This window comes from Cebidichthys violaceus, unplaced genomic scaffold (assembly GCF_023349555.1).
Source record: "Cebidichthys violaceus isolate CVI_PGR_0920_01 unplaced genomic scaffold, fCebVio1.0.p SCAF_79, whole genome shotgun sequence".
Taxonomy (NCBI): domain Eukaryota; kingdom Metazoa; phylum Chordata; class Actinopteri; order Perciformes; family Stichaeidae; genus Cebidichthys; species Cebidichthys violaceus.
Genome location: NW_027176963.1, coordinates 436,210 through 460,819, shown reverse-complemented (window position 1 = coordinate 460,819; position 24,610 = coordinate 436,210). Strand labels below are relative to the sequence as shown.

The following is a 24,610-nucleotide window of genomic DNA, read 5'->3' as shown; positions in this document are numbered from 1 at the left end:
ACCCCAAGAAGGATGCAAAGAAGGGTGGAAAACCTGAACCAGAGAAGAAGAAGGAGGAGGAAACGAAAGGGAAGGATGACAAAAAGGGAGGAAAAGACAACAAGAAACCTAGCAAGGATGATAAGAAAGGTGGAAAGGATGATAAGAAAGGGGGCAAAGATGATAAGAAAGGGGGGAAAGATGATAAGAAGGGGGGCAAGAAGGGAAAGGAGGAGCCACCCAAGGGGAAAGATGATGGAAAGAAAGGAAAAGACAAAGGAAAAGGTAAGAAAGTGGAGTCCGAGGAGGATGAGGAGCTTCTGAGTGATGAGGAAGAGGACGAAGAGTTCAGTGAAGATGAGTATGATGAAGAAGAAGACTCAGAGGATGACAGGAGAGGGAAGGGGCGAGGAGGCAAGGGGGGCAAGGGGGCCAAGGGAAAGAAAGGGGGAAAGTCTAGACGTGGGGATTCAGAAGAGGATGACGAGGAGGATGAGGATGAAGAAGAGGAGGATGACTACGAAGAAGAGGATTACGGCAAAAAGAAATCAAAAGATGGCCGCCATCATAAAGGTGGGAAATCAGATGCTGATGCAAAGAAGAAGAAAGGCAAGAAGGCAGAAGAAGCTCCACAGCTTCCGATAAAGGAAATCCCAAAGAAAGGTCTGAAGAACATGTCCAGGATGTTCATGAAGTTTTCTGGCTTCAAGAGACGCAGGAACAGCAGGAAGAAGCTGAAAAGTACATCACGTTTGTTCCTGGGGTTGGGGAAGAGAAAAACCCGCATTGCTAAAAAGAAACGTCGCAAGTCCATGCTGAAGAACACCTCTCGATTCATGATGAGGTTTAAGGCCAGCAAAAAGAGGAAAAAGGAGAAGGAGGATAAAGCGAAGAAAAATGATGGGAAGAAGCCAACTTATATGCTGCTTCGTCTGGGAGGAGGGAATGATTCAAATCAGAAGGGGGGCTTCTTCAAAAACTTATTTGGGAAAAAGAATGGTGAAGGTCCTCCTGACGACTTCAAGAACAGAAGTGTGTTGCTGGGTAAGGTTGCAGCAGCAACCAACTGGCTGACCAAACGCTTCCTGTCCACTAAAATGCGAGGAAATGCAGGACACCACGGACAAAGCCGATATGCCAGCTCTAGAGGTCATGTTCATGGTTACCAAAACAATGGTTATGAGCATGGGGAGGAGGCTTATGAATATGACCGTCAACATTCAGTCCGCCAGAAAGGTTATGGAGGCTATGATGATGGTTATAATGGTTATGGAGACGAGGCAACTGCAGGATATGGAAGTCAGGGTCAGTTTGGTTACTTTGACAACGGAGCAGGGGTCGCAGACTATCAAGACCTGGGTTACTATGAGGAAGAAGGACTCTACAATCCAAATGCAGAATATTATGAAGGTGGTCTTTATGATGATGGCATGGGGGACTACTATGACCCTTATGCCTCCACTCAAGGCTACTATAATATACAGGAAGCTAATTATCATGGTAACCAGCAACAACAGGCAATGGCAATGTATGGTGACGAGGGTCTGGACTACTATGCACTAGTGGGTGAGGACCATGTGTATGGTGGAGAGGTAGATGGTTTCCTTGAGCCTCAGGCTCAGGGTTATTACGATGAAAATGGTCAAGGATTTTACTACGGGGATGGGCAGGCAGGTTACTATGACGACCCTTATGCAGCAACTATGGGAATACAAGGGGGATTTCCACCAGGCTATCAAGTCAGTTATAATGATGCGGGCATGCCCTACCAAGACTACAGCTCCCAGCAGGCAATGGGGCTCCCACCAGGGGGGCAGCAGTTCTCTGGCTTTGGAGGGCAAGGGATGGATCAGGTACAGGGCCTGTATGGGGACCAGTATGCAGACCGGTATGATCAATATGGGGACGATACCGGTGGAGTTCAGGGAGGAGAGATGACATTTAGAGTTCCTAGGCCTCAAGTGCGCCTGTTTGGGAAAGAGCGTCTAGATGTGCCCCTGCACCCTCCACCTACTTTGCCACCTGATCCAGAATTTGAAGACATGTCAGAAATCCAGTATGAAGACCAGTATCCTCTGGCACCAGGTCAGCTTGGTGACATGATGTCAATACAGCAGCAAATGGGAACATCACCACAACAACAGATGATGATGATGATGTCTCCGCAAGAACAAATGATGTTTTCTCAACAACAAACCATGTTGTCCCCTCAAGACCAAATGATGATGCCCCCACAGATAATGTCACCACAGCAACAGATGATGTCATCACAGCAACAGATGATGTCACCACAGCAGCAGATGATGTCCCCACAGCAGCAGATGATGTCACCACAGCAGCAGATGATATCCCCACAGCAGCAGATGATATCCCCACAGCAGAAGATGATGTCACCACAGCAGAAGATGATGTCACCACAGCAGCAGATGATGTCACCACAGCAGCAGATGATGTTACAACAAGAACAAAGTATGGCTGCCCAAATGATGCCATCACAGACTCTGATGCCACAGCAACATATGATGCCCCAGCAAATGATGTCACCACAAGAGCAGATGATGTTGCCACAGCAACAAATGATGTCTCCGCAAATTATTTCACCACAGGTAATTCTAGCTCTCTTGTGTCATTGAGTTTGTGCAACCATACTCTTTAACGCAACCTTGTCGACTTTCAACCTGATTTCTGTATATAATCTGGGATGACCATGTGAAAACGCAATCCTACTTTAGAGGGAGAGCCAAAGCATTATCTAGCAACTTAGAAAATGTTCCACAATTGTTAGCTTTAGGAAGTGAAATCTAAAAATACAGCACAAGACAATGAGTGAGAGTAATCCTGAAGTGAATAAAAAAAACACATTTCTATGATATAATTAAGTAGGAATATTTGTGACTACCCAACAGCCAATGAAGCAATGAACATCTTGATTACATTCTTGCCATGAGCAGCAAATATTAGGCTTGTTCTTTTTCCTAACAACGTATCTACGACAAGTGACATATTATTCCATGGCTTGTCATAAAAAAGGGTTTAAGAAAAATAGTGGTTGTCTAACTCTTGTTTGCACTGGATATTTCTTTTGATTTATTTTTGACACAACACCACTGACATTTGTTTGTGAGCCTCAGCTTGCTTTCTCAGGCCAGTACCTCAGGAGTTGTGTGCCAAAAGGGTGCTTGAAACTTTTGGTTGGTACTTATTTCAGTTTTCACAACTAATACTGGTTTTTGCATGAACTGACAATTAGGAATGTCCAGATCAATTTGTTTTACCCCTGATCCCAATCTGATACTTAATGTTCCTCTATAATACAGCTGCACAGTGCAGACTTCAAGTAGGCCACATTTTACTTATTAAAATCAATCCCATGTACTGTATATGCTGGAATAACTCTGCATTGCATAAAGAAAAAAACCCTGCCTCTCAACTGTTTCTTAATGTTTTTTATTTCTATTATTTTACAAAACAACAAAGTATTAAATGAAAAAAAAACACTCAATATTTCTGGCCTTGTCTTATCAGGAATTTCTCTGTACCTTTATAAGTGTCCTTCAGTCTTTCTTCCACACGCGTTCTTGATATGTGGTTCACAAAATAATTTAACTGTAGAGCAGATTATATAACTTATTTTCAAAAAGATGGACGGTTGTATTTAAGTTGTAATACCGTACATTTTTACTACAATATTAATACTATATTCAGCACTGCTACCTCATTTTCACGAAATGTATGCTCTCTTAGCTTTTTTGGTTCTCAATTTATTGTACACATAATTTTTGTTGTGTTTTTACGACAGCAGATGATGACAGACCCAATGATGATGTCACAGCAACAGGGTTATGGCTCAGTGATCCCTACTCCAACTGCCATGATTATTAAGCAAGCAAATATGTCCCCCGGTCCTGCGCGGCGCCTGCAACTCTCTCCGACTCCATCCCGCCGCTCTGTCATGCCCTCCCCACAGATGCAGCGCCATCCTTCTGCCATGGCCTCCCCAGTACCCTCCCCTATGCTTCCACAGAGACACAGCCCCTCCCCACAACCATCCATAAGGAGTGGGTTCATAAATGCCCAAAGACCCCCCTCTGTTATGTCGAGACAAATCTCAACTCCTGCCTCCCCCATGGCCTCCCACCACGCCCGTCATAGAATGCAACCTCAGAGATCACCATCTCCTATGGCTCGAGGACCCTCCCCCCCTCACTCTCCCCGTGCCTCCATGATCCGGCGAAGTCCTCCACCCTCACCAAGAGCATCAATGAGACGGCGTTCTCCACCTTCCTCACCCCGTGCTTCCATGAGGAGGCGAAGTCCTCCAGCCTCACCCGCTCCAGCCCTCAGCCCATTTGGAGGGAGGAAGATGCATGGTCCACCCTCCCCTTCCTTCTCCCCTGGTCATGCATCTCCCCCTCACTCTCCACAGCTCAGTAGAAGACCATCTCCCTCTCCTTCCCTATCTCGTCGCAGTTTGTCCCCTGCAGGACCGCGGCCCGCCCCATCATCTCCTACCCTGTCTCGTCGCTCAACTCGGCTGCTCAGGGACCCCACACCATTGGTCCGGCCCAGGATGGGGGGAAATGTTCCTTTAGGTACCGTCAGGCCCTCACCTATGGGTCTCCGAGGGCGCCCAATGCCCCCACCCACCCAGAATGTGCGTCCATTCCGTGCTTCCTCCATACGAAGCAATAGGTCTTCTGTTCTCACTGTGGACTCCTCCTTCTCCTCCCCTTTTCACTCCCCTCACATGGTACACCGTGCTCCCCAAGGGAGGAGAGAGTCTGGCCGATTTCGTCCTCACCCTGTGGCTCGAGGACATCCTCTCAGGGCCCAGCAGTCTATAAGAAGGATGCCTCCTGCCTCTCCACAGCTCTCCCTTAAACACATGCCACAGCCTGCATCCCCACGCTTCTCTCCTCGACTTTCTCGTCAGTCCTCCCCCCTCCTGCCCCCTCGATCTGCCCATCCACCCACTTATGCACCAGAAACGTATATGTCTGGCCCCTATGCTGATCCTTATACTGAGCCATCGCATCAGTTTCTTGCCCCCTCTTCTCCCATGTTATCTGGTGCTTTGCAGAACCAGGCTGTCAGACAAGCGTCTTTTGCTTCCCCCTTCAGCCCAGAGCCAGCCCAGATGGTAGACATGGGTGGGATGGTTACAGAATATGTAGAACCTTATGCTCCCTTATCCCCTACGCTGTCTGGTGCAATGCAAAACCAGGTAATTCGGGATGCGTCCTTTGTTTCCTCACTGCAGACACCAATGTCCCCTTATGAGCAGCCTATGGCCCCTTCATCTGCTATGCTGTCTCATGCTCTGCAGAATCAAGCTATACTGGATGCATCTTATGTTTCACCTTTACAAAGGCCAATGTCCCCTTATGAACAGCCTATGCCCCCTTCTTCTCCAATGCTGTCTGGAGCTTTGCAAAACCAGGCAGTGAGAGAAGCCTCCTATGTGTCTCCACTTCAAAGGCCTCAGTCCCCATATGCCTCGTCTGTACCTTCCACTCCAATGCTGTCTGGAGCCATGAGACATGGTCAGGCACTAAGGGGTATGGCTTCTTATCAGACTCCACAGATCCGTTCACCATACGGACCAACTCTTGTTACTCCATATGATTACATCACTGAGCCTGGCCCATCACCACTTCTTCATGATGCCCTACAGAACCGTTCTCATTTGCAGAATGTCTCATCTTTAAGATCCCCTATGATGCAACGGCGTAACCCTTATGCACCAGCTGGGCCTCAGCTCCATAATGCTCTTCAACAGAACCCAAACTTACGCCAAGCATCTTATCAGACCCCTGTGCAACTTAGACGGTCCCCATATGGACCACCGCCACCCTCTTCACCAATGTTAGGAAGTGCCCTGCAAAACCAACAGTTGATGCAGGCATCGTACCGGCTGCCAGATGGAACCTTGGTGTCACCATATGCAGCTTCACCTTCCTCCCCGTTTCTTGGCAATGCCTTGCAAAACCAACAACTCCGTGGAGCCTCGTACACCTTGCCCGATGGATCAGTTATCAGGGTAGGTATAGGAGGAACATGTCAAAATGACTATAAAATCTGCCATGTATGTTTGTCTACACATGGAGTAACAACAATTGTTTTATTACAGTTATACTCTCCCCTTCCACCCACACAGGACCCACGTATCCCCCAGAAGCCCATGTCTCCAAACCTTTCAAGAGCACTTCAGAACCCGAATGTCAGGACTGCTACATACACTCTCCCCGATGGCACCGTTATAGACCCGAGACAGCAAGTAATGTTGTGTTCCTTTCTCTCCCTAATATTGTTAACCATGTATCAGTTACAGCTGATGAATATGTTTCTTTCTCTGCTATGTCTGCTCACTCAGCAACCCATTTCCCCAAACCTGGCTAAGGCACTAAGCAACCCAGCTCTGCGCGAAGCCTCCTATTCTCTCCCCGATGGTACCATTGTGATTGACTCCAAGAAACCAAAGTCTCCGAACCTTACAGCAGCACTTCAGAACCCTTACCTGAAAATTGCATCTTACACCCTGCCCGATGGTACAATCATCATTGATCCACGGAAACCTATCTCTCCAAACCTCTCCGGTGCCCTTCAAAACTCTGCCCTGCGGAGCGCCTCCTTCACACTACCGGAAGGGGTCCATGACCCCAACAGACCTATTTCACCCAACCTGGCTAAGGTTAGCTATGGGTTCAGACTCTTTGGTTTTGTATGTTTTCCCGTCACACTACCGGGTACTTTGTGTGTGTGTGTTGATCTGTTAAACTTTCCTTCCTTCTCATTTATAGTAGGACTTGAAATAGTTCCCACAAATGTATGTAGACCTTGTTTTGGTAATAGCAATTGGTAGTCAATTATGCAATAAGCTGCTGCTTTTCGATTAATGGAATTGCACTTGTTTAACATTAGGCCCTCAGTAACCCAGCCTTGAAAGGAGCTGCATACACCCTCCCAGATGGAACTATTATAGTGGACCCGAGGAAACCAAAGAGCCCCAACCTGGCTGCCGCCCTGCAGAATCCTTATCTTAAGGGTGTGTCATTAACCCTGCCTGATGGAACCATCATCATTGACCCACGAAAACCAGTTGGCCCTGACCTGTCTAGAGTGCGTACCTGTTAAATGTCACTTAATTTAACTTTGCTGCAGAGCCTGTTTATTTTATTGTTTCTTTTTTCACTAACCCAGGGAAAATCAAACATAGCATTCTAACCATTACAGACTTTTGAATTATTCAGGGTATTGTGATTATGACCTTGAATAACTACCTGGTGTCTTGCTCTGTAGGCTCTTATGAATGAGAACCTTCGTAGTGCATCATACCAGCTCCCTGATGGCTCCCTGGTTATCCCTGGCCAGAAGCCCTCCACTCCCAACCTTTCAGCCGCTCTGAGGCAAAACCAGGCACTTCGGTCTGCAGGTCTCTATCATCTCACAGATGACTCTGTACTGTCAGGCGCACCCAAACCCAAACCTCCCAATCTTGCCTCTGCACTGCGGAATGACGAACTCCGTGATGTCAAATACAGGTAGGGAGCTACACTAAAAATAGAAACTAATGACCAGATAGGCTTCTACAGGTGTGGGACAGTGTTACCTGTTGAGAAATTGAGCCTCAAGCTAGGCATTAACTTTTTACCAATGGAGAATTAAATATTAGCACTTTTTATTTCCAGGAAATATGGAACAACTAAACTGAGAAACTAAACTAAGCACTAAACGTTTTTGCATTCTTGTTGGTGCATCTGAAGAACGGTGAGGATTAGGCCAATACGACTGATGATGTATTTAATTTTTCTTGTTAAGTCGTTCTGTTCTCTCATTACTGTTCTCTCTCTGGTTAACTCCCTACCTCTCTCAACCGCAGCTTCCTCAGTCTCTCATTTGCTCCTGCTCTCAGGGCTTCACACTTTATCTCTTTATCATGCTCTTTTTTTATAAAAAATTAGATGGAACAACAAAGTTTAATGTTTTAATATTTGTAAACATCAACAAATATACTCATTCTTCATCCTAATATCAGTACTAGAGTTTTAATGTTTTAATTGTTTTATGAATGAAACAGTACACAAGTGATACACAAGTTCAAGAGGAGTTTCTCTCTTTACCAATCAGTGACATTCGGCTTTGCAAAGTCTCTGAATCATCATAAAGTACTGACCCCAGAACAGGGACTTCTTTTACACCTTTAACTATTGTACAGGAACAAAATGTAGTCCCTGATTCCTCCGGTCAAAAATTGTATTTACTTCCTGACTTCCTCAAAAGGTTCTTGGTTTTCTTGGAAAGTTCCTGTGGTGGAAGCGCCCCATGTGTAGAAATGTATTAATTTATATCACAATTACAAAATTACACAAAGGCGGTTTCAAAGTTACATTTTTGTCAATGTTGTACAACCTTGTGTTACATGTTCTTAATTAAAGTGATTAATTCCTTCTTTCACAGGCTGCCTGATGGCTCTTTTCTCACACGCCAGTTCCACGTCCCGAGACTGTCTGAAGCCGTCCAAAACCAGCAGCTTCGCTATGCCTCATACAGGGTGCCAACAGGCCTGCAGGGTGAGGATAATCGCTATGCTGTGGTTCCACCCTATGGGCCAAGCTCAGGACATTGGGCCAGAAATGCCCGAGGTGGAGGGCAAGGAGGGGAAGATGTTTGGGCAGCTGAGAGGGTTTTACCACATGGGACGGTCCAGAATCTGTCAAAGTGGTCCATGTACAGAGAAGACGGGCTATTAGAGGGATATTCACCCTCACCTCGACTGGTGGACGGACAGATCCAGGAGACAAACTGGACTCCTGACAGAGATAGAGTACCTGGTCAAAGCTGGTATGACAAGGTAGCTAACTTTATGATTTTTTTTTAATGAAAGTTGATTTAATTGTTAGTAAAACGTTGACATTATTCTAGCAATAACTGTGAAGCATACAGGATAGAAGCTAGATGACCCACAAAATCATTACAAAACAGAATATTTGATTTTCTGCATATTTAATATCATTTCTGCATCAACTGATCACAATATCCCTCAAGCTTTGACAAAGTTGCATGCCAGTGTTGGACTAATTGCATACCATTCTGTGTGTGTGTGTGTGTGTGTGTGTGTGTGTGTGTGTGTGTGTGTGTGTGTGTGTGTGTGTGTGTGTGTCTAGATCTACTCCATCCTAAGCATGCCCACAACAGGCCACAGGGCGAAAAGCTGGGCGGAGGGAATGGAGGACATGACGCAGCTGCCGTAAGCAGAATCCAGTATTAACAAACAGCCTCACAATCATTCCTGTCACACACTTACAAGCATTTTGTTGTTCCAGCATAGAGCAGCACAGCTCATTCCAATGTATGTATTTTCAGTTTTTTCTAGCAACTATTCACAGCGCATGTATTTGTGTGCCTGTAGGCTTTGAAAATCCTTGAAAACTTTTTGAGTTCAGAAATAAATCCCTAGCATTGAGTCTTTTATTAACATGCAGCACCCAAAAACATCTCTTCACATCCGGAGGACTCCCCTGCACTAGATAGCTGTATCATTTCAACAGCAGTTTGAGAGAATTTATTCCACAATTATGTCCTGCCAAGAAGAAACTCTCTCTGATTTTGACGTCTTGAATGTCATCGAAAGTAATTAATATTGGATGACAAGTGAGTGTGGGCATCCTGCCGCAGTGTGACAATATGTGCTCTGTACGTGTGTTTAATTTCAGTGAGCTGAATGAGACCACAGTTCTGATGAACCTGAAGAAGCGCTTCGACCAGGAACTTGCATATGTATGCTTAATTTCTAATATGCAAATTAGATAACTAATATCATCAAATGTCATGGACATCGCCTACTACATCCACTCATCCGCTCTCCCTCCTGTCCTTTTTTGTCTCTCTTTTTCCTTCCACACAGACGTACATCGGCAGCATCCTCGTATCTGTGAATCCCTACAAGTTGCTCAACATTTATGGCACAGACATGGTGCTTCAATATGAAGGTCGCGGCCTGAGTGAAAACCCTCCGTAAGACCCGGGAGTCTGTGTGTGTGTGTGTGTGTGTATGTGTGTGTGTGTGTGTGTGTGTGTGTGTGTGTGTGTGTGTGTGTTAGACCTGGGAAATTAGCAAGGAAGATATGTTTTCAGTCTGATTAGTTGTTGTTTGCACATTTCTACAAAATCTGAAATTAGGCCACTGGCCAAAGAATAAGGGATTTATTTATTTTTTAGAAGATTTCAACATTCCAATAACATTTATTTTAATATTTTCACTTTTTTTTCAGTTGAAGGAAAATACACCACATCTACCCATGATTGCCTATCACTATGTGTATTTTAAAACATATCTAGGTCCAACATTTTCTCTTTAATTAACACATTTAGCTCTCCGAGGGCTTTTCTTGTTTTGAACAAAATACTCCAACAAAACTCTCCTTTAATTAACTGTGGCCTTTGAGTCCCTGCGTGTGATTGTACGGTTGTACTACATCTCTCTACATGTGTCGTAAGCTGTGCTCTGAGATGCAGTATGACGGTAAATAGAGGTGTAAATGCCAGCACTCTCAGGTGTTACCAAGAGGCTCATATTGCACTGCTGCTGGTTGGTTGCCAAGGGAGAGTTTGGTTATGGATTTCACTACCACTTCACATCTCAACCAATGAGAATACAAATGTGTTTTTTCATAAAAGAATGTTTTGTTGTGTTGCAGTCATCTTTTTGCCATTGCTAGTCTCTCATATACCACCATGATGGATGCCAAAAAGGACCAGTGTATTGTGATCAGGTATGAAAAGCTGTTAGGGTTTTTGTATTTTTAATTTGCAGTTAATTTCAACCAGCAGCACTTGGACAAAACATTAAAACTTGAAGCTATCTTTTAAACAGTGAAATGCGAGTGTGAGAGACTCATGTTAACAGTTTTTGCTATTGCAGCGGAGAAAGTGGGTCAGGAAAGACTGAAGCTACTAAACTGATCCTGCGATACTTGACAGCCATACATCACAAATGCAACGTCACACAACAGGTAGATATGCACAGTATATATCAGGACATGCATGCTAACAAGTACACTCCATACTGTGGTCATTTAAGCTAACACTGTTATCACTCTCCTGTCTTATGCATCTGTCCTTCTCCCATCAGATAGAGGTAAAGTATCCCTCTGCTTGTTTTTGCTCTAATGACAACCGACATCCCTCATGAAGGTAGCAATGATAACGTGTCTGTCTGTGGTGATTGGTCAGATCCTTGAGGCCACACCCCTTTTGGAGTCTTTTGGGAATGCCAAAACAGTGCGCAATGACAACTCTTCACGCTTTGGCAAATACACGGAGATCTACATGGAGGAGTGAGTACTTATACCTTTTACCAACGTCATCATGAGAAGAATAAATGTCAGCGACTGTTTCAAGTTTTAAGAAAAGTAGAGAATCTAGATAACATGGAAACAAGGAATTTGATCATATATAGAAATACACATTAAAACCAACTCAATCGTGGTCATCGTTAGTACAGCAGGCAGCATATTGAACATAGAGGTAAAAAAAATGTATACAGGAAATGCAACCAGATTTTCACATAGTTACTGTATGTCATGGCTTAGAAATAAACAATGTTTACATTAACTGATCTGACATTTGTTTACAACAAGATTGGCTGTAGTTTCAGGGTAAACACGAGCGCTTGTAAAGCTAAAAAGCAGCCTTTTATTTTGATCTGAATAGGCGTCTGGTTACACATGTCTCACACACACACACACACACACACACACACACACACACACACACACACACACACACACACACACACACACACAGTGGGCTTAGTGGAGATCATGCTAGCATGTTGCAGTGACACAGTTAGAGGAGTAGTTGATCTTCTGCTGGACCAGAAAAGATCCGAGGACATTACACATGCATGACCTGTTACTGTGTGTGTGTGTGTGTGTGTGTGTGTGTGTGTGTGTGTGTGTGTGTGTGTGTGTGTGTGTGTGTGTGTGTGTGTGTGTGTGTGTGTGTGTGTGTGTGTCATTTACAAGGGGTGTAATCAGCGGTGCCATAACGTCTCAGTACCTGTTGGAGAAGTCCCGCATCGTCTTTCAGGTGAAAAACACAGACATGGACTCAAACACACACACACACACACACACACACACACACACACACACACACACACACATTCAGCTGGTCAGGTGGAGTCTTCTTACCAATGAGTCATTGTGAGAAAGAGGAGATTGTAGAGGAAGACAGCAAGAGAGGTGTCAAACATGTTGCTCTCCATCTTTACACAGCCCAGGCTGTTCCTCAGTCATCCATCCGTTTGTCTTTTCTACAGCATTGTTCCCAATTCAGTAAATCTACCACCACAAATATAAAATGTAGAGCTTTTCTCAGTGTGGATGCAAACAAATCCACATGATAGTTGATTTACATATGTTGTGTGTGTGTGTGTGTGTGTGTGTGTGTGTGTGTGTGTGTGTGTGTGTGCGTGTGTGTGTGTGTGTGTGTTTTCATCCACAGGCCAAATCGGAGAGGAACTATCACATCTTCTATGAGATGTTGGCAGGTCTTCCTCCTCATGAGAAGCGCTCACTGTATCTGCAGGAAGCTGAGACTTACTACTACCTGAATCAGGTGCAAAAAACAAAACGCACACACACACACATACACACAGATATAGGGAGTGGTCACTGTGATCAATTTCACAGTCACATTAACAAATGAGATGTCAATTTTCTGAAAATGTCACATTTATTTTACAAAGTGATTAATGGCACAAACGTAAAACTCATTGCGGAACCCAAATACAGAGTAAAGAACCTTTGCAGTCTGGAGTCTTTGTGTCTGAGATATTTTGAGTAATGAATGTAATTTGCTGATTTCTGTCCAAAGTGCATACATAACTCGTTACTGTGTGTACCTTCCAGTAAGGTTTAAAGTTTTGATTTTTTAATTATATTTTGACCCCTTGTTGGAGAAATTTGCTCAAACAAAGCAACGTCTTTCTTGTGACCCCCTTCGTCATGTTGCATGTGTCTGTGAGTTGTGAGTAGTTTAACCATAGAGGGATTTTACCTTCTCAGATTGTTTCATTTGAGTAATTTTCTGAGGCCCAATGATCTTAAACTATCCAACATTTCACAAATAAGGAAATAATGTGAAGAATAGAAGAATAGATGTAATGTTGTGGCATGTCTCTAGTAATGATTCCCTCAGAGTGAATTGTAATAACTTTGGTGAGCTTCTTGCAGCAAAATTAAAAAATTAAATTTTTCCAATACTTTGGTTTTTGATCAAATACAGTACATTCCTATAAAGCCACAGCTGTATTTTGTACTAACATGCTAATCTATGAAGTTGAACATGCTAAACATCTGCACATTATCACCATTCACAATAGGCCTTATCTGTATATCGGAAGAAGACTGAATTTGTGCGTAAATTAACGTTCCAAATCTTTTTTTTTCATTTCCGCATCACCTTATATTATCTTGAATAGGTAAACCAGACATTTTGAAGAGGTATACTTTTGATAAATCACAAATTTGTTTTATGCATGTGTTATTGAAAACAGACACATTGTTAAATACTTTATAATTGAGACCAAATAAATGCATTATGCAGGGTTAACATCTCATTCTTTTTCAATCCTCTTATTAGTAAAACAAACAGAATGAACGCTAGCCTTTCATATTAGATTGAATGTTATAAGTAGGATGCCGTTATCAGAACCATACGAACATTCCCTCATGTGGCTCAAAGGTCCCTGTTCCTGCCCACCTTGTTGCCATCATTGAGCCGGTTTGCTCTCTGGTATTGCTTTGTACCACTTCATGAGATGTGATGAAACACAATGCAACACGTTGCTCATGCCAAAGCTGATTAAAGATCCTTGACTAATTACGTCGTTATTGGTGGTGGTTACTACCAGCACATGTGGCTCTTTTTTTCTTTTTTTTTTAAACAGTAATGTAACACCAGACTGAAAAGTAACATTTCACTGCCCTCTGTGGCTGAAAGTGTGGTCAGAAGCGTGCACTATTGCACCAGTTACCACGGCCAGCCGTGATGTCGCAGTGCACTAACTGCATCAAGGTGAGAAGTTGAATCCCCAGAGGTCTGCAAAAACAAGACTTTCAGCTGCTGATAAGTTTCTCCTTAATTAGAGCAGTGATTAAACAGGCTGAGGCTAAGTATGTCGTTGTTGATAACAGTGTGTTCGTTCGTGTGATGTGTGTGCATGAGTGCAGGGAGGAGATTGTACCATAGAGGGAAAGGATGACGGAGAGGACTTCAGGCGTCTGCTGAGTGCCATGGACATCCTGTGTTTCACCCCAGAGGAGCAAACCAGCATCTACAGACTGCTGTCCTCTGTCCTTCATCTGGGGAACGTCTACTTCCAGCCACACCAGGTCGCTCTGCCACACACACACACACACAGACACACACACACGAAATAGGCTCTAAATGCATTTAATTTCACGGCTGAATGATAATGATGATGTTGATAGATGACGGTGATAATGATTGCGTATGCCTCTGTACTTGTGGGTGTGCTTCCCTGCAGGCTGAGGGTCAGGAGGTTGCGTCGGTGGTGAGCGCGCAGGAGATCAGGGTGGTCGCTGAGCTGCTGCAGGTCTCACCTGAAGGCCTGCAGAAGTCTGTCACCTTCAAACTGACAGTGAGCAGAACACTGGACTGTAGATTTAGGCAATGATATTATAACAATTAGAGAGGTGTTGTCAGATAACAGATGTGTTTGATCCCTCAGGATACAGTGAGGGAGAAGATCTTCACTCCGCTCACAGTGGAGAAGGCTGTGGATGCCAGGTGAGTGAGTCTGAATATAGTATCTGTTAAATTAAATACAACCTACTTCTGCATGGAGTGACCTGAAAAAATAGCATATCTGACAGTCTTATTTGAGGCTTTTTAATGTCCTCATTTAAACAAAAAAAAAAAACATACCAGGAGACTACTGAGAGGGAATGAGGCGCCTTTGATATTCTCTTCCAATCTTTGGTTGAGGCATGCGAGGACAAAGGACGTCAGGGCTGGGGGAGAGATTTTTCAGATGTCCTCTGTTTCCATAGGAACCGGGTTTTCTGTTTCCATAGAAACCTTATTGTGTGTTTTTCATAGAGACGCCGTTGCCAAGATCCTCTACTCGCTGCTGTTTAGTTGGCTGACAGAGCGCATCAACGGACGGGTCTACCCTCGCAACGAAGCCCTCTCCATCTCCATATTGGACATCTATGGATTTGAGGTCAAGCTGAAAAATGATCTCGCTCTATAATGTTACAGCGCTGATGCGTCTGAGCTGACCCGTGTTCACTCAACTCCCCCGCTCCCCCATTGTCTCCTCTCTTTACCCTCCAGGAGCTACAGGTGAACAGTTTTGAGCAGCTGTGCATCAACTACGCCAATGAAACTTTGCAGTTCTTCTTTAACAGGGTCATCTTCCAGGAGGAGCAGGTCAGGGGAACTACAAGTCCATATTTCCATACATATATTCGTATTCTCATTCAGTGAGGATGGATTTGCTAATTTGCATGTCAAAAGACATCTAGTTTAAAACCAGTCTGAATGTGGTTGAAAAGTATGAAAGTAAAGTATAAAAGACATCTCGGTGTAATCATGAGATCCTAGCTGCACATTGCAATATAGGCATTCAGTGTGTTCACATGCAGTTTAGTAATTGAGTTACAGTCCGCCTTCTACAGTAACCTGATTTCCTAAACTCTATGTGTACAAGAACGCAAGAGGTAAGGGAAGAGAGAAACCTGATTTCCCGGGATAGATGTCTCCTGGGGAAAGCCATTTCTTGGCCGTATTATCGCTTAATCTTTAATTTTTAAAAGGAAAGATAGTTAAAAGTAGCGATGCATCACTGCATTCAAAACCAATTTTATTGAAAGTCTGGCTCAAATTAAAACTTAGAAAAGTAGCCTGCAGTGGCGTCAGGTAGTTACCACGGGCCCAGTGCACTTTAGTTACTAGTAATGAAGCACGCACACACACACACACACACACACACACACACACACACACACACACACACACACACCAGCGTCTCATCTCGCCACAGGATCAAATAGAGACTTGTACAACATCATCATACATATAACTCAGCATTCATCATTGACAAAAATACCAAAGAAAATAAGAAAATATTAATTTAACTTCTCCACACGTACACAGGTATTTTTGTAAAAGTAGTTTTTTTCATGCATTTTGGGCTTTTATCCAAACCCATTACATTACATTACAGTCATTTAGCAGACGCTTTTATCCAAAGCGACTTACAATTCAGTATCTATCTACACACCGTAGACGCAGCTACGGGAGCAATTTTGGGGTTAAGTGTCTTGCTCAAGGACACATTGACATGAGACTAGTAGAGCAGGAGCCGGGGATCGAACCGCCGACCCTCTGATTGAAATGCGGCCCTGCTCTCTACTTAGCCACAGCAAACCCAATTGGTATTTGTCCACTCTATGTGCTCCCCAAGGGCCCCTATATATATATATATATATATATATATGTGTGTATATATATATATATATATATATATGTGTGTATATATATATATATATATATATGTGTGTATATATATATATATATATATGTGTGTATATATATACATTTATGTATATATATGTATGTATATATAAGGATCAGTGTATTGTAAGATGTCTTAAATAATATTGGGAATAGGGAAGAGAAGAAATCTGATTACTGACCTACTGCATGTACAGTAACTCTGATTTCTAACTTTGTTTCCTGTGTCCCTATACAGTAAACTTTCTGATTATGATGCTGTTGAAACAACAGTTAAAAGCTTCTCAATCAAATTTAGCATTGATTTAACCAAAATGTCGATATCTTTTGGCCTGCAAAACACCAAATGAATGCTTACTAGTTTAACAAATATACACCTAAAGCCATAAATCTGAGAGATCTGAACCTAACGTCGCTTTTGTTTTTAAGTAAAAAGGCCCAAAAAACTGTTCATGAAGAGCTAAAATATTATTGTATAAACAGCCTTGTTTGTAACGTGACTCATTCCAGAAAAGCTCTCATAAACCCACAAGGTCATTAAATCTCACAAACTATAGTGGACCCAGCAGTACTTCAGCTGAAGAGAAAAGAGAAAACAGTTAGAAGAGTTTGATACTCTCCGACCTGATGATCTCTTGTGCTGTGTGTGTAGGAGGAGTACATGCGGGAGCAGATCAAGTGGCAGCAGCAGCCCTTCAGCCACAACCAGGCCTGCCTCGACCTCATCGCTGCTAAGCCTCATGGGATACTGCGCATACTGGACGACCAGTGCGGTTTCCCTCAGGTACATCCACACTTGTCGAACTAAACTCATTTCCAAAAGTATTGGAAATCATTTCTACAAAAAATTAAGTTAGATTCGATTTCAAGAAACTTTTAAAACCTTACATTTCTTCGGTGTATTTGTGAAAAAGAGCTGACAATAACACGATTCAAATATTTCATACCTCAGTTTCGAAAAGAAATTGAGTTAAAAAGAAAACGTCTCCCTTTAGATTTCTCATAAACCAGGAGTCTGAGTCTATCGTAGCCAGTTCAGATCAATAAAGAAACGATCCCACATGCTCATCTAATTGGCTACCTGCCGTTATCGTTATTCCCGGGGCTCGTAATGTAAGAAACTGACTCTTGAGATAAACTTATTATGAAACGTCTCTAATGCTCAGAGTGAAATATGAACACGAGTAACTGACCGAGGCAATCTGCTGAACACACACACACAGGCGACATGTGTTCGTGCTGTAGACATTTAGTTTCCGTGGCTCAACAACCGTTAACCGTCTACAATCATCGCTAGGCAACAGACCACACCTTCCTTCAGAAGTGCCACTATCACTATGGAAACAACCCGCTGTATGCCAGGCCAAAGATGCCACTGCCAGAGTTCACCCTGAAACACTTTGCTGGGAAAGTCACGTACCAGGTACACTTCTTTATTTCTGTCCTTCTTTCTTCATCGAATTGTCTTTCTTTTTTCAAAAAACATTTGAAAATGTTTTCCTTTTTCTCAGTTGTTTTACCAAAGAACACTAAAAACAAACATAACCAAGTAGCATATTCATTTACTCTACTGTCTTAAATGTAATTGTAGGATTTTTGGTGGTATGAGGTACTTATCCATAGTCAGTGTATTATTACCCCCAGTTGAAGAAACAGACATTGAAGGAGCAATGTGTTGCTGTAGAAACATATTTTAGCCACCTAAAAGAAAGGCCCACTTAAAAAAAATCAATATCAGCTTATTGTACGTTATATCTATGGGACCCTGAAACAGTTATCTATACTGCCTTCAAAGGCACCAGACTCCTTTGAAATAAAAACATTTTACCTCACAGAACATGAGAGCATTTGTGTTATTGTGTGACTTCGGTTCTTTAAAGAGGAAGTTCGGATTTACCGAAGTCAAAGGAGTCTGGTGGCTTTTTATTCTCCACCTCGGCTTTATGTGCACGGGGCTGTTAAATGTTTGTTTGTCTGTTGTTGAATCGGACATCACAAGGTCCCGGTGTGAATTTTTGTTCTCACGTTTTACTATTGATTTGTGGTGCAGGTGCACAAATTCTTGGATAAGAACTTCGACATGGTCCGCCAGGATGTCTTAGACCTCTTCATCCAGAGCAAGAACAGGGTGAGATATTCAAACACACTTTTGTCTCTTATTGACCCAACATTTACAGTATTCCCCAGACTTTATTCCACAAGTCATCTTTAATTCCATTTTAAATATCATGATTGTTACTCATCATCCTGTGTTGTGGTGGTCCGGCACAATATTTTTTTTTTACTTTTCTGTTAAGAAATATCCAACAACCTCTTTAGTAATTATTGTTTTGATTTGGGAATATATTTTTAGTTTACATTAAGTTGAACTAGTGCTAAATACTAAATACTCATCTCCTGTTCATATTCAATACACATAGCTACTACAAATTCTACCCACCTATAATATAACAGAACTCAGGATTGACTGTTCACACTTTGGTTTACCTCTTTGTCTTGTGTGTGTGTGTGTGTGTGTGTGTGTGTGTGTGTGTGTGTGTGTGTGTGTGTGTGTGTGTGTGTGTGTTTACAGATGGTATCCAGCCTCTTTTTAAAGCATTCAGAGTCTGCGTCTAACGTGCGGCGCAGCAGCGCGGCTCGCCGTCATCAGGCCAATACGGTCAGCGCAAAGTTCCAGAGCAGCCTGCAGGAGCTTCTGGAGAAGATGGAAAGGTTTGAGTAAAACATGTAACCTTTAGGACAAACCTCTGACCCACCTTCATAACATCAGTGGGAAAAAAGTGTATTGTGTTCGAAAGCGCTCCCTATTTGCCACTGATTAGTGCTATAATTGCCTTCCTTCGACTCATTTCAGTGTCCAAATTTGAAGTGTAAGATGTATCTGGTGCCCTCACGCATTCCCACATTAACTGTACGCTTTGCTCCTTAGAAGGCAGAGGGACATTGCATGCAGTGGCGTCGGTAGGATTCTGTTTCATAGTGCGCACAAGAACCGCCCGCTTATAGGCGGCCTCTAACGTCTAGGTTCCCTCGATCTTAAATACGCAGTCTTCTTAGCGCGCCAGAGAGATAGACATTGATTCATTTTTTTTTTTTTTTTTACAAATACAATGTATTTCCCTTCACAATATGCCACGGCAACTTTAATTCAGCCCCCCCCACCCCCCCGTTATTGGACAGCGACAAATACTGAACGGAGTGCCCTCTTTATCAGTTATCACAATATGAAACTCATCATCATAAGACAAAACGTAAAACTGTACCTATATTATTATTATTAATTTTAACAAATTTTTTCTTTTTATTTGGATCTTTTATAGGCTTTTGGCTAATGTTCAAAGATTTCACATTAAACACATTTAAGCATACAATCATTTATTTTTTAATAATGTAAAAATACATCATAAAAACAGTTCGGCAGTAACAACAAAATGCGCACAGGATTACGGCTGCAGGCGCCACTGATTGCACCTGTCAGACACTGCGAGGTACTGCAGGATGTAGAGAGTGTGTATGATGTGGGAAGTAGTGGAAGAGAGAGTGACACATACTGGATTAAGGCCTTGAGCCTAAATAGACAATGAGTACTGAAAAATGTGTTGTGCCTTGGTGCACCAATAGACTGAAGTGATTAGAGATCAGTTCTGGCATCGTGTAAGCCTCAGTGTGTGTCAGTGTTTGTAGGAGCCATCTATCTCGGGAAGATGAATTTTATTTGCCTGATTTGAGCTTAGTCACGTCTCTTATAGATGGAAAAAAAAAAAGCGAGGCCTCGGGGGATCTGTTAATATGTAGCTTCAACTGTAAAACCATGCCATGCTCCACCGATTTCCCTACTTAGTTGCTTTTCCTCTCAGTTGGAAAAGTTGGAAAGCGCTGGACTAATGTATGAAGACTTTATCAAATCATACATTCATTTATCCATCCGTTCGTTCTCATCTATCTGTGACAGGTGTAACCCTTATTTTGTGCGATGCATCAAGCCAAACCATCATAAGGTATATTTGCAAGTTGGATGATGTGTGCAGGTTTGCAGTGTTTTGCATTTTGATTGCTGTGTAACATACAGCTCATGTGTATTTATGTGTATGTTTATGTACGTGCGTAGGAGCCGGGAGTGTTTGACGTGGAGCTGGTCAACACTCAGCTGCATTACTCTGGCATCATGGAGACCATCCTCATCAGGAAGGAGGGTTATCCAATCAGAATGCACTTTCACCGCTTCCTAACAAGGTTGGTTACTTACCAATCTTTACACTGAGGAGAAATGGGCGCTCTAATTGAACCATGTTAGCTTAAACACAGTACAGACTGTCTCAGCCTCTTGCTCGGCTTCCTTTCCTAAAAAGAATATTTTTTCTGCTCCTCCCACCACTCACGACTTTGTCAAATAATTGACACGATTGCTTAAATTATTGCCTCTTTCTGGTGTGGGTGAAATTCACACACCAATTTCTTCTTGCTGAAACGGCCATCTGGCACCTGCCAGAGCAATTGATCTCATAGCACCTCTGACATCTGGCTGCAGTTTGAGAGTCCAGCATTCACAGTCAATTAGTTTCACACCCAAACTACAAATACCTAAAGGGTAACTTACGTTTTGTGCCCACTTGACTAATGTGGACTGCAATTCTTTAAATTGGTGCAGTATTGCACGAGAATGCTGCTGACGGTATCCTTTACTAGAACTGTAATCATCATTCCTTATTGTCAATGTACGTCCACTAAAAGTGCTCGTTTCTTCCACTGACAAGCTCAGATTGTTATTATAAGTGTCTGACAACAATATAGAGAGAACTCCACAGACAAATAAAAGATGAGATTCTCAGTCTGTAATAAGTTTTACAGTAAAACACTTTGGATTTCACTGATTCCCGTTCACATTTACTCCACAATTCCTATTGGATTGTCATTTTGAATGTATGTGTGGGAACGCACAGGTACAAAGCCCTGCTCTGCCTGAAGGATCCTCCACCAGCAGACGGAGAAAACTGTGTCATCATGCTCCACAAGCTCGGTCCGGTCAAGAACGGCTCATATCAGCTGGGAGTCAGCAAGGTGAGCTCTCTCCGTAACATACACATGTACAAAATGAGGTCAAATAAATCATATATAAGAAATAAATACTGTGGTACTGAGATTTGTGTTTGTTTGTGTGTGTGTGTGTGTGTGTGTGTGTGTGTGTGTGTGTGTGTGTGTGTGTGTGTGTTAGATTTTCCTGAAAGAGGAGCTGTATCAGTTGTTGGAGGGGAAGCGCGACCGCTTGCTGAACATCGCCGCCATGACGCTGCAGAGATACACCCGAGCATGTTTTGTCCAAAAGAATTTTTCCAAGATGCGGCGGCGTATGATCAGGTTCGAAACTCGCTGCAGAGGCTACCTGGCCAGGTAATGTTCCCCCAAAGTCAACGTCAACGTCAACTTACATTTAATGGCTATAAAGGGATGCCCCCTGGTAGAGCACAGAGTGGTGAACTGCTCCATTAAAGCAGGATTTTTATTATCAGGTTGTTTTATTTTATTATCATTGCACACTTACAAACTTGGAAATATTCTGTTTTAGCCATTAAATATAAAAAAAATATAGAAAAAAAATACCCTGAAAATAATAGATTTATTTTTAAATCATCCTTGGTTCCAGAGCTCAGGTTGAAAGCCACAAGTATCATCAGTCTCTTCCTGCAAGTTGACCCTTTAAAGCTTAAGCTTTCTTTAATAGGCAGCGCCCTGTCGTGCTTGAGTCTGGGGTTTCAGTCTTCAGCTTGGCAATTTAGACTTTAGTGTTTGGTTTCAGAGAGCCAAATGGGTCAAAGCTTATCACAGACAACCTGCTTATTTTTGTCCTTCAGCTGAGCAGACAGGGTTAGAGGATTCAGGCCGTGCTCGTCCATCCAAGGTGACAGATTTCTCATTCACTGCCAGTCTGCCAATTTATCTGAATGAGTAAAAATGCACTTACTCGCTTAAAGAGGACACTAAAATTGCAATAAACGCAAGGTTGGACATTAAGAGTCTGTAATGACACTTCAGAGATCGCTGGTCACGCATGTAAACTACAACTAACTATAAGTGCCATTAATACAAAGTTGCTTCACAAATCGTGCTGTCTGTTCAAATTGAAGTGATTGACGTTATAGTAGAAGACGTCTTTATCTGGCTCTGTATGAATAATTCATCTTCCCTTGTTAACGCTTTTCCTGAACAGAAAAAAGTTCGCTCTGAGGAGGAAGTACCTCGTCAGGCTCCGCTCCGTCGTGCTGCTCATCGTCAACCGCCAGCGTTACATGAGGGTATGCACGCCGCGTCTGTGTCAACTGCAGTATTTGTGTTTGTAAAATGAAGTTTAAAAAAAAAAAAAAGTGAACAAATGTGTGAAGTGTGATGCTGTTGTCTTTCTGTCAGACAGTGGTGGAGCCTGCAAGGAAGGCAGAGGAGGTGAGTGAGAGGGTGAAATGAGGTGAACGTTTGCCGGAGATGGAGAGAGACGCTCACTTTGAGAAAGAGATGAAGACGTAGCATCAGTGTGTCGTGTGTTCCAATGTGTGTAGGATCGCATCAACAGAGAGGTGGTGAATGTGACAACGCTGCTTATCCCTGCTGAGCTGGCAGTTCTGCTACAGGCGGCCTCAGGTGCACACACACACACACACACACACACACACACACACACACACACACACATTAGTTTCATGCATGCATGCGTGCATAAAGTATGCGCTTATGCACGCAGCATAGGCGTGCTGTTTTATGTCAGCCTTTCCACCGTGCGTGACCCAAAGTGTCCTCTTGCAGTGTTGTGCAGAACACAGCATTTTCATTGCCGGGTGCTTTACCAAGGAAGGAGTAAGCCTCCTGGAGCTCTTTAGAAAACTTTAGTGTACTTACAGGTCCTGTAAGCAACAGCCTTGACAACGACACAGTGATTGATTGATTGAGCCGTATACAGACAAATCAGTGTTGAATTCAGCATTGTTTATGTTTTTATATTGTGTAAAGTAATAAGTTGGACAGAAGATGATACATATCTATGTAAGCGCTGATAATAAGTATAATATTATGACTTTTATTTTAATTGTGGTGAAATTTTTGGACAAACTTGGACATCTGGTCACTATCAATCATATATATCTATATATATATATATATAGATATATATATATCTATATATATATGAATGAATGAATGATAGTGATATATATATATATATATATATGTATACGAACACTGATCTACAATCGGGTGGTGTCATGAATTTAGCTAGAGATTTATTCCACCTTGTTTGCAGTTGGGTTAAATAATATTTAACTCCATCTTTCTGTGGTGACATACGGCCTGCTGTGTGTGTGTGTGTGTGTGTGTGTGTGTGTGTGTGTGTGTGTGTGTGTGTGTGTGTGTGTGTGTGTGCAGGTGGTGAAGAGCTGCATTCTGACTGCTTGGCGGTGGTCCAGGCTCCAAAGGTCCAGGGTGATCCCCAGCTGACCCTGCCCCTGGATATCAACAACTACCTCATGACACACTACATCCGGGCCATATTTAGGGTAAACACACACACATACACGCACACACACAGAAAACACTCACACAGAACATATACATGTGAATAAAACATAAATGGACCTTGGTAAACTTTATTGGACCCAGAAAAATGTTGCTGCAGAGCTCCATCCATGTAACTATGTTTACAGAGACTGTGTATATTCAATTGTAAGCACTGTGTGCGTTTGTTTTTATGTTCGTGTGTGTGTGTGTGTGTGTGTGTGTGTGTGTGTGTGTGTGTGTGTGTGTGTTGTAGGAGCCAATGTTTGGGATGCTGACAGCCCCACTGGAGAGTTCCCTGATTCGAATGGATGAGGAGCTAAAGCAAGGAGCTCTGAACGTTTTCATTCTGGTACATGGTGCATTCACATGCTACTGGGAAACTCCAGCATCCAGGATCTTCAAGTCAGCTGCTCATCAGCGTTACGTCTAACAGACAAATAAACATGTTCTGTAGCTTAAACTCAGCATTCTAGAAAAAGGATTAGTCATTTGGGACAGTATGTCTGTATATGTCTTTATAACATGTAACAAACTTGTAATAAAA

The 24,610-nt window shown here is 42.8% G+C and overlaps 1 protein-coding gene across 1 annotated transcript in view; it reads left to right on the top strand.

Moving 5' to 3' along the window:
* The first annotated feature begins 653 nt into the window (after nt 1-653).
* myo15ab (myosin XVAb) overlaps nt 654-24,610 on the top strand; it is a 45,483-nt gene continuing 21,526 nt past the window's right edge. The window contains exons 1-34 of the mRNA XM_068737448.1: nt 654-2,585; nt 3,779-6,019; nt 6,137-6,256; nt 6,353-6,670; nt 6,901-7,098; nt 7,279-7,520; nt 8,437-8,830; nt 9,144-9,226; nt 9,693-9,756; nt 9,884-9,993; nt 10,677-10,751; nt 10,901-10,991; nt 11,111-11,116; nt 11,212-11,315; nt 12,006-12,069; nt 12,487-12,600; nt 14,217-14,378; nt 14,534-14,647; nt 14,738-14,796; nt 15,109-15,232; nt 15,346-15,441; nt 17,180-17,311; nt 17,825-17,950; nt 18,578-18,655; nt 19,100-19,239; nt 20,480-20,525; nt 20,636-20,760; nt 21,468-21,585; nt 21,740-21,915; nt 22,733-22,817; nt 22,930-22,962; nt 23,076-23,157; nt 23,935-24,065; nt 24,320-24,415. Coding sequence (XP_068593549.1) covers nt 654-2,585; nt 3,779-6,019; nt 6,137-6,256; nt 6,353-6,670; nt 6,901-7,098; nt 7,279-7,520; nt 8,437-8,830; nt 9,144-9,226; nt 9,693-9,756; nt 9,884-9,993; nt 10,677-10,751; nt 10,901-10,991; nt 11,111-11,116; nt 11,212-11,315; nt 12,006-12,069; nt 12,487-12,600; nt 14,217-14,378; nt 14,534-14,647; nt 14,738-14,796; nt 15,109-15,232; nt 15,346-15,441; nt 17,180-17,311; nt 17,825-17,950; nt 18,578-18,655; nt 19,100-19,239; nt 20,480-20,525; nt 20,636-20,760; nt 21,468-21,585; nt 21,740-21,915; nt 22,733-22,817; nt 22,930-22,962; nt 23,076-23,157; nt 23,935-24,065; nt 24,320-24,415 — 8,079 coding nt within the window. The remainder of the gene's footprint in view (nt 2,586-3,778; nt 6,020-6,136; nt 6,257-6,352; nt 6,671-6,900; nt 7,099-7,278; nt 7,521-8,436; nt 8,831-9,143; nt 9,227-9,692; nt 9,757-9,883; nt 9,994-10,676; nt 10,752-10,900; nt 10,992-11,110; nt 11,117-11,211; nt 11,316-12,005; nt 12,070-12,486; nt 12,601-14,216; nt 14,379-14,533; nt 14,648-14,737; nt 14,797-15,108; nt 15,233-15,345; nt 15,442-17,179; nt 17,312-17,824; nt 17,951-18,577; nt 18,656-19,099; nt 19,240-20,479; nt 20,526-20,635; nt 20,761-21,467; nt 21,586-21,739; nt 21,916-22,732; nt 22,818-22,929; nt 22,963-23,075; nt 23,158-23,934; nt 24,066-24,319; nt 24,416-24,610) is intronic.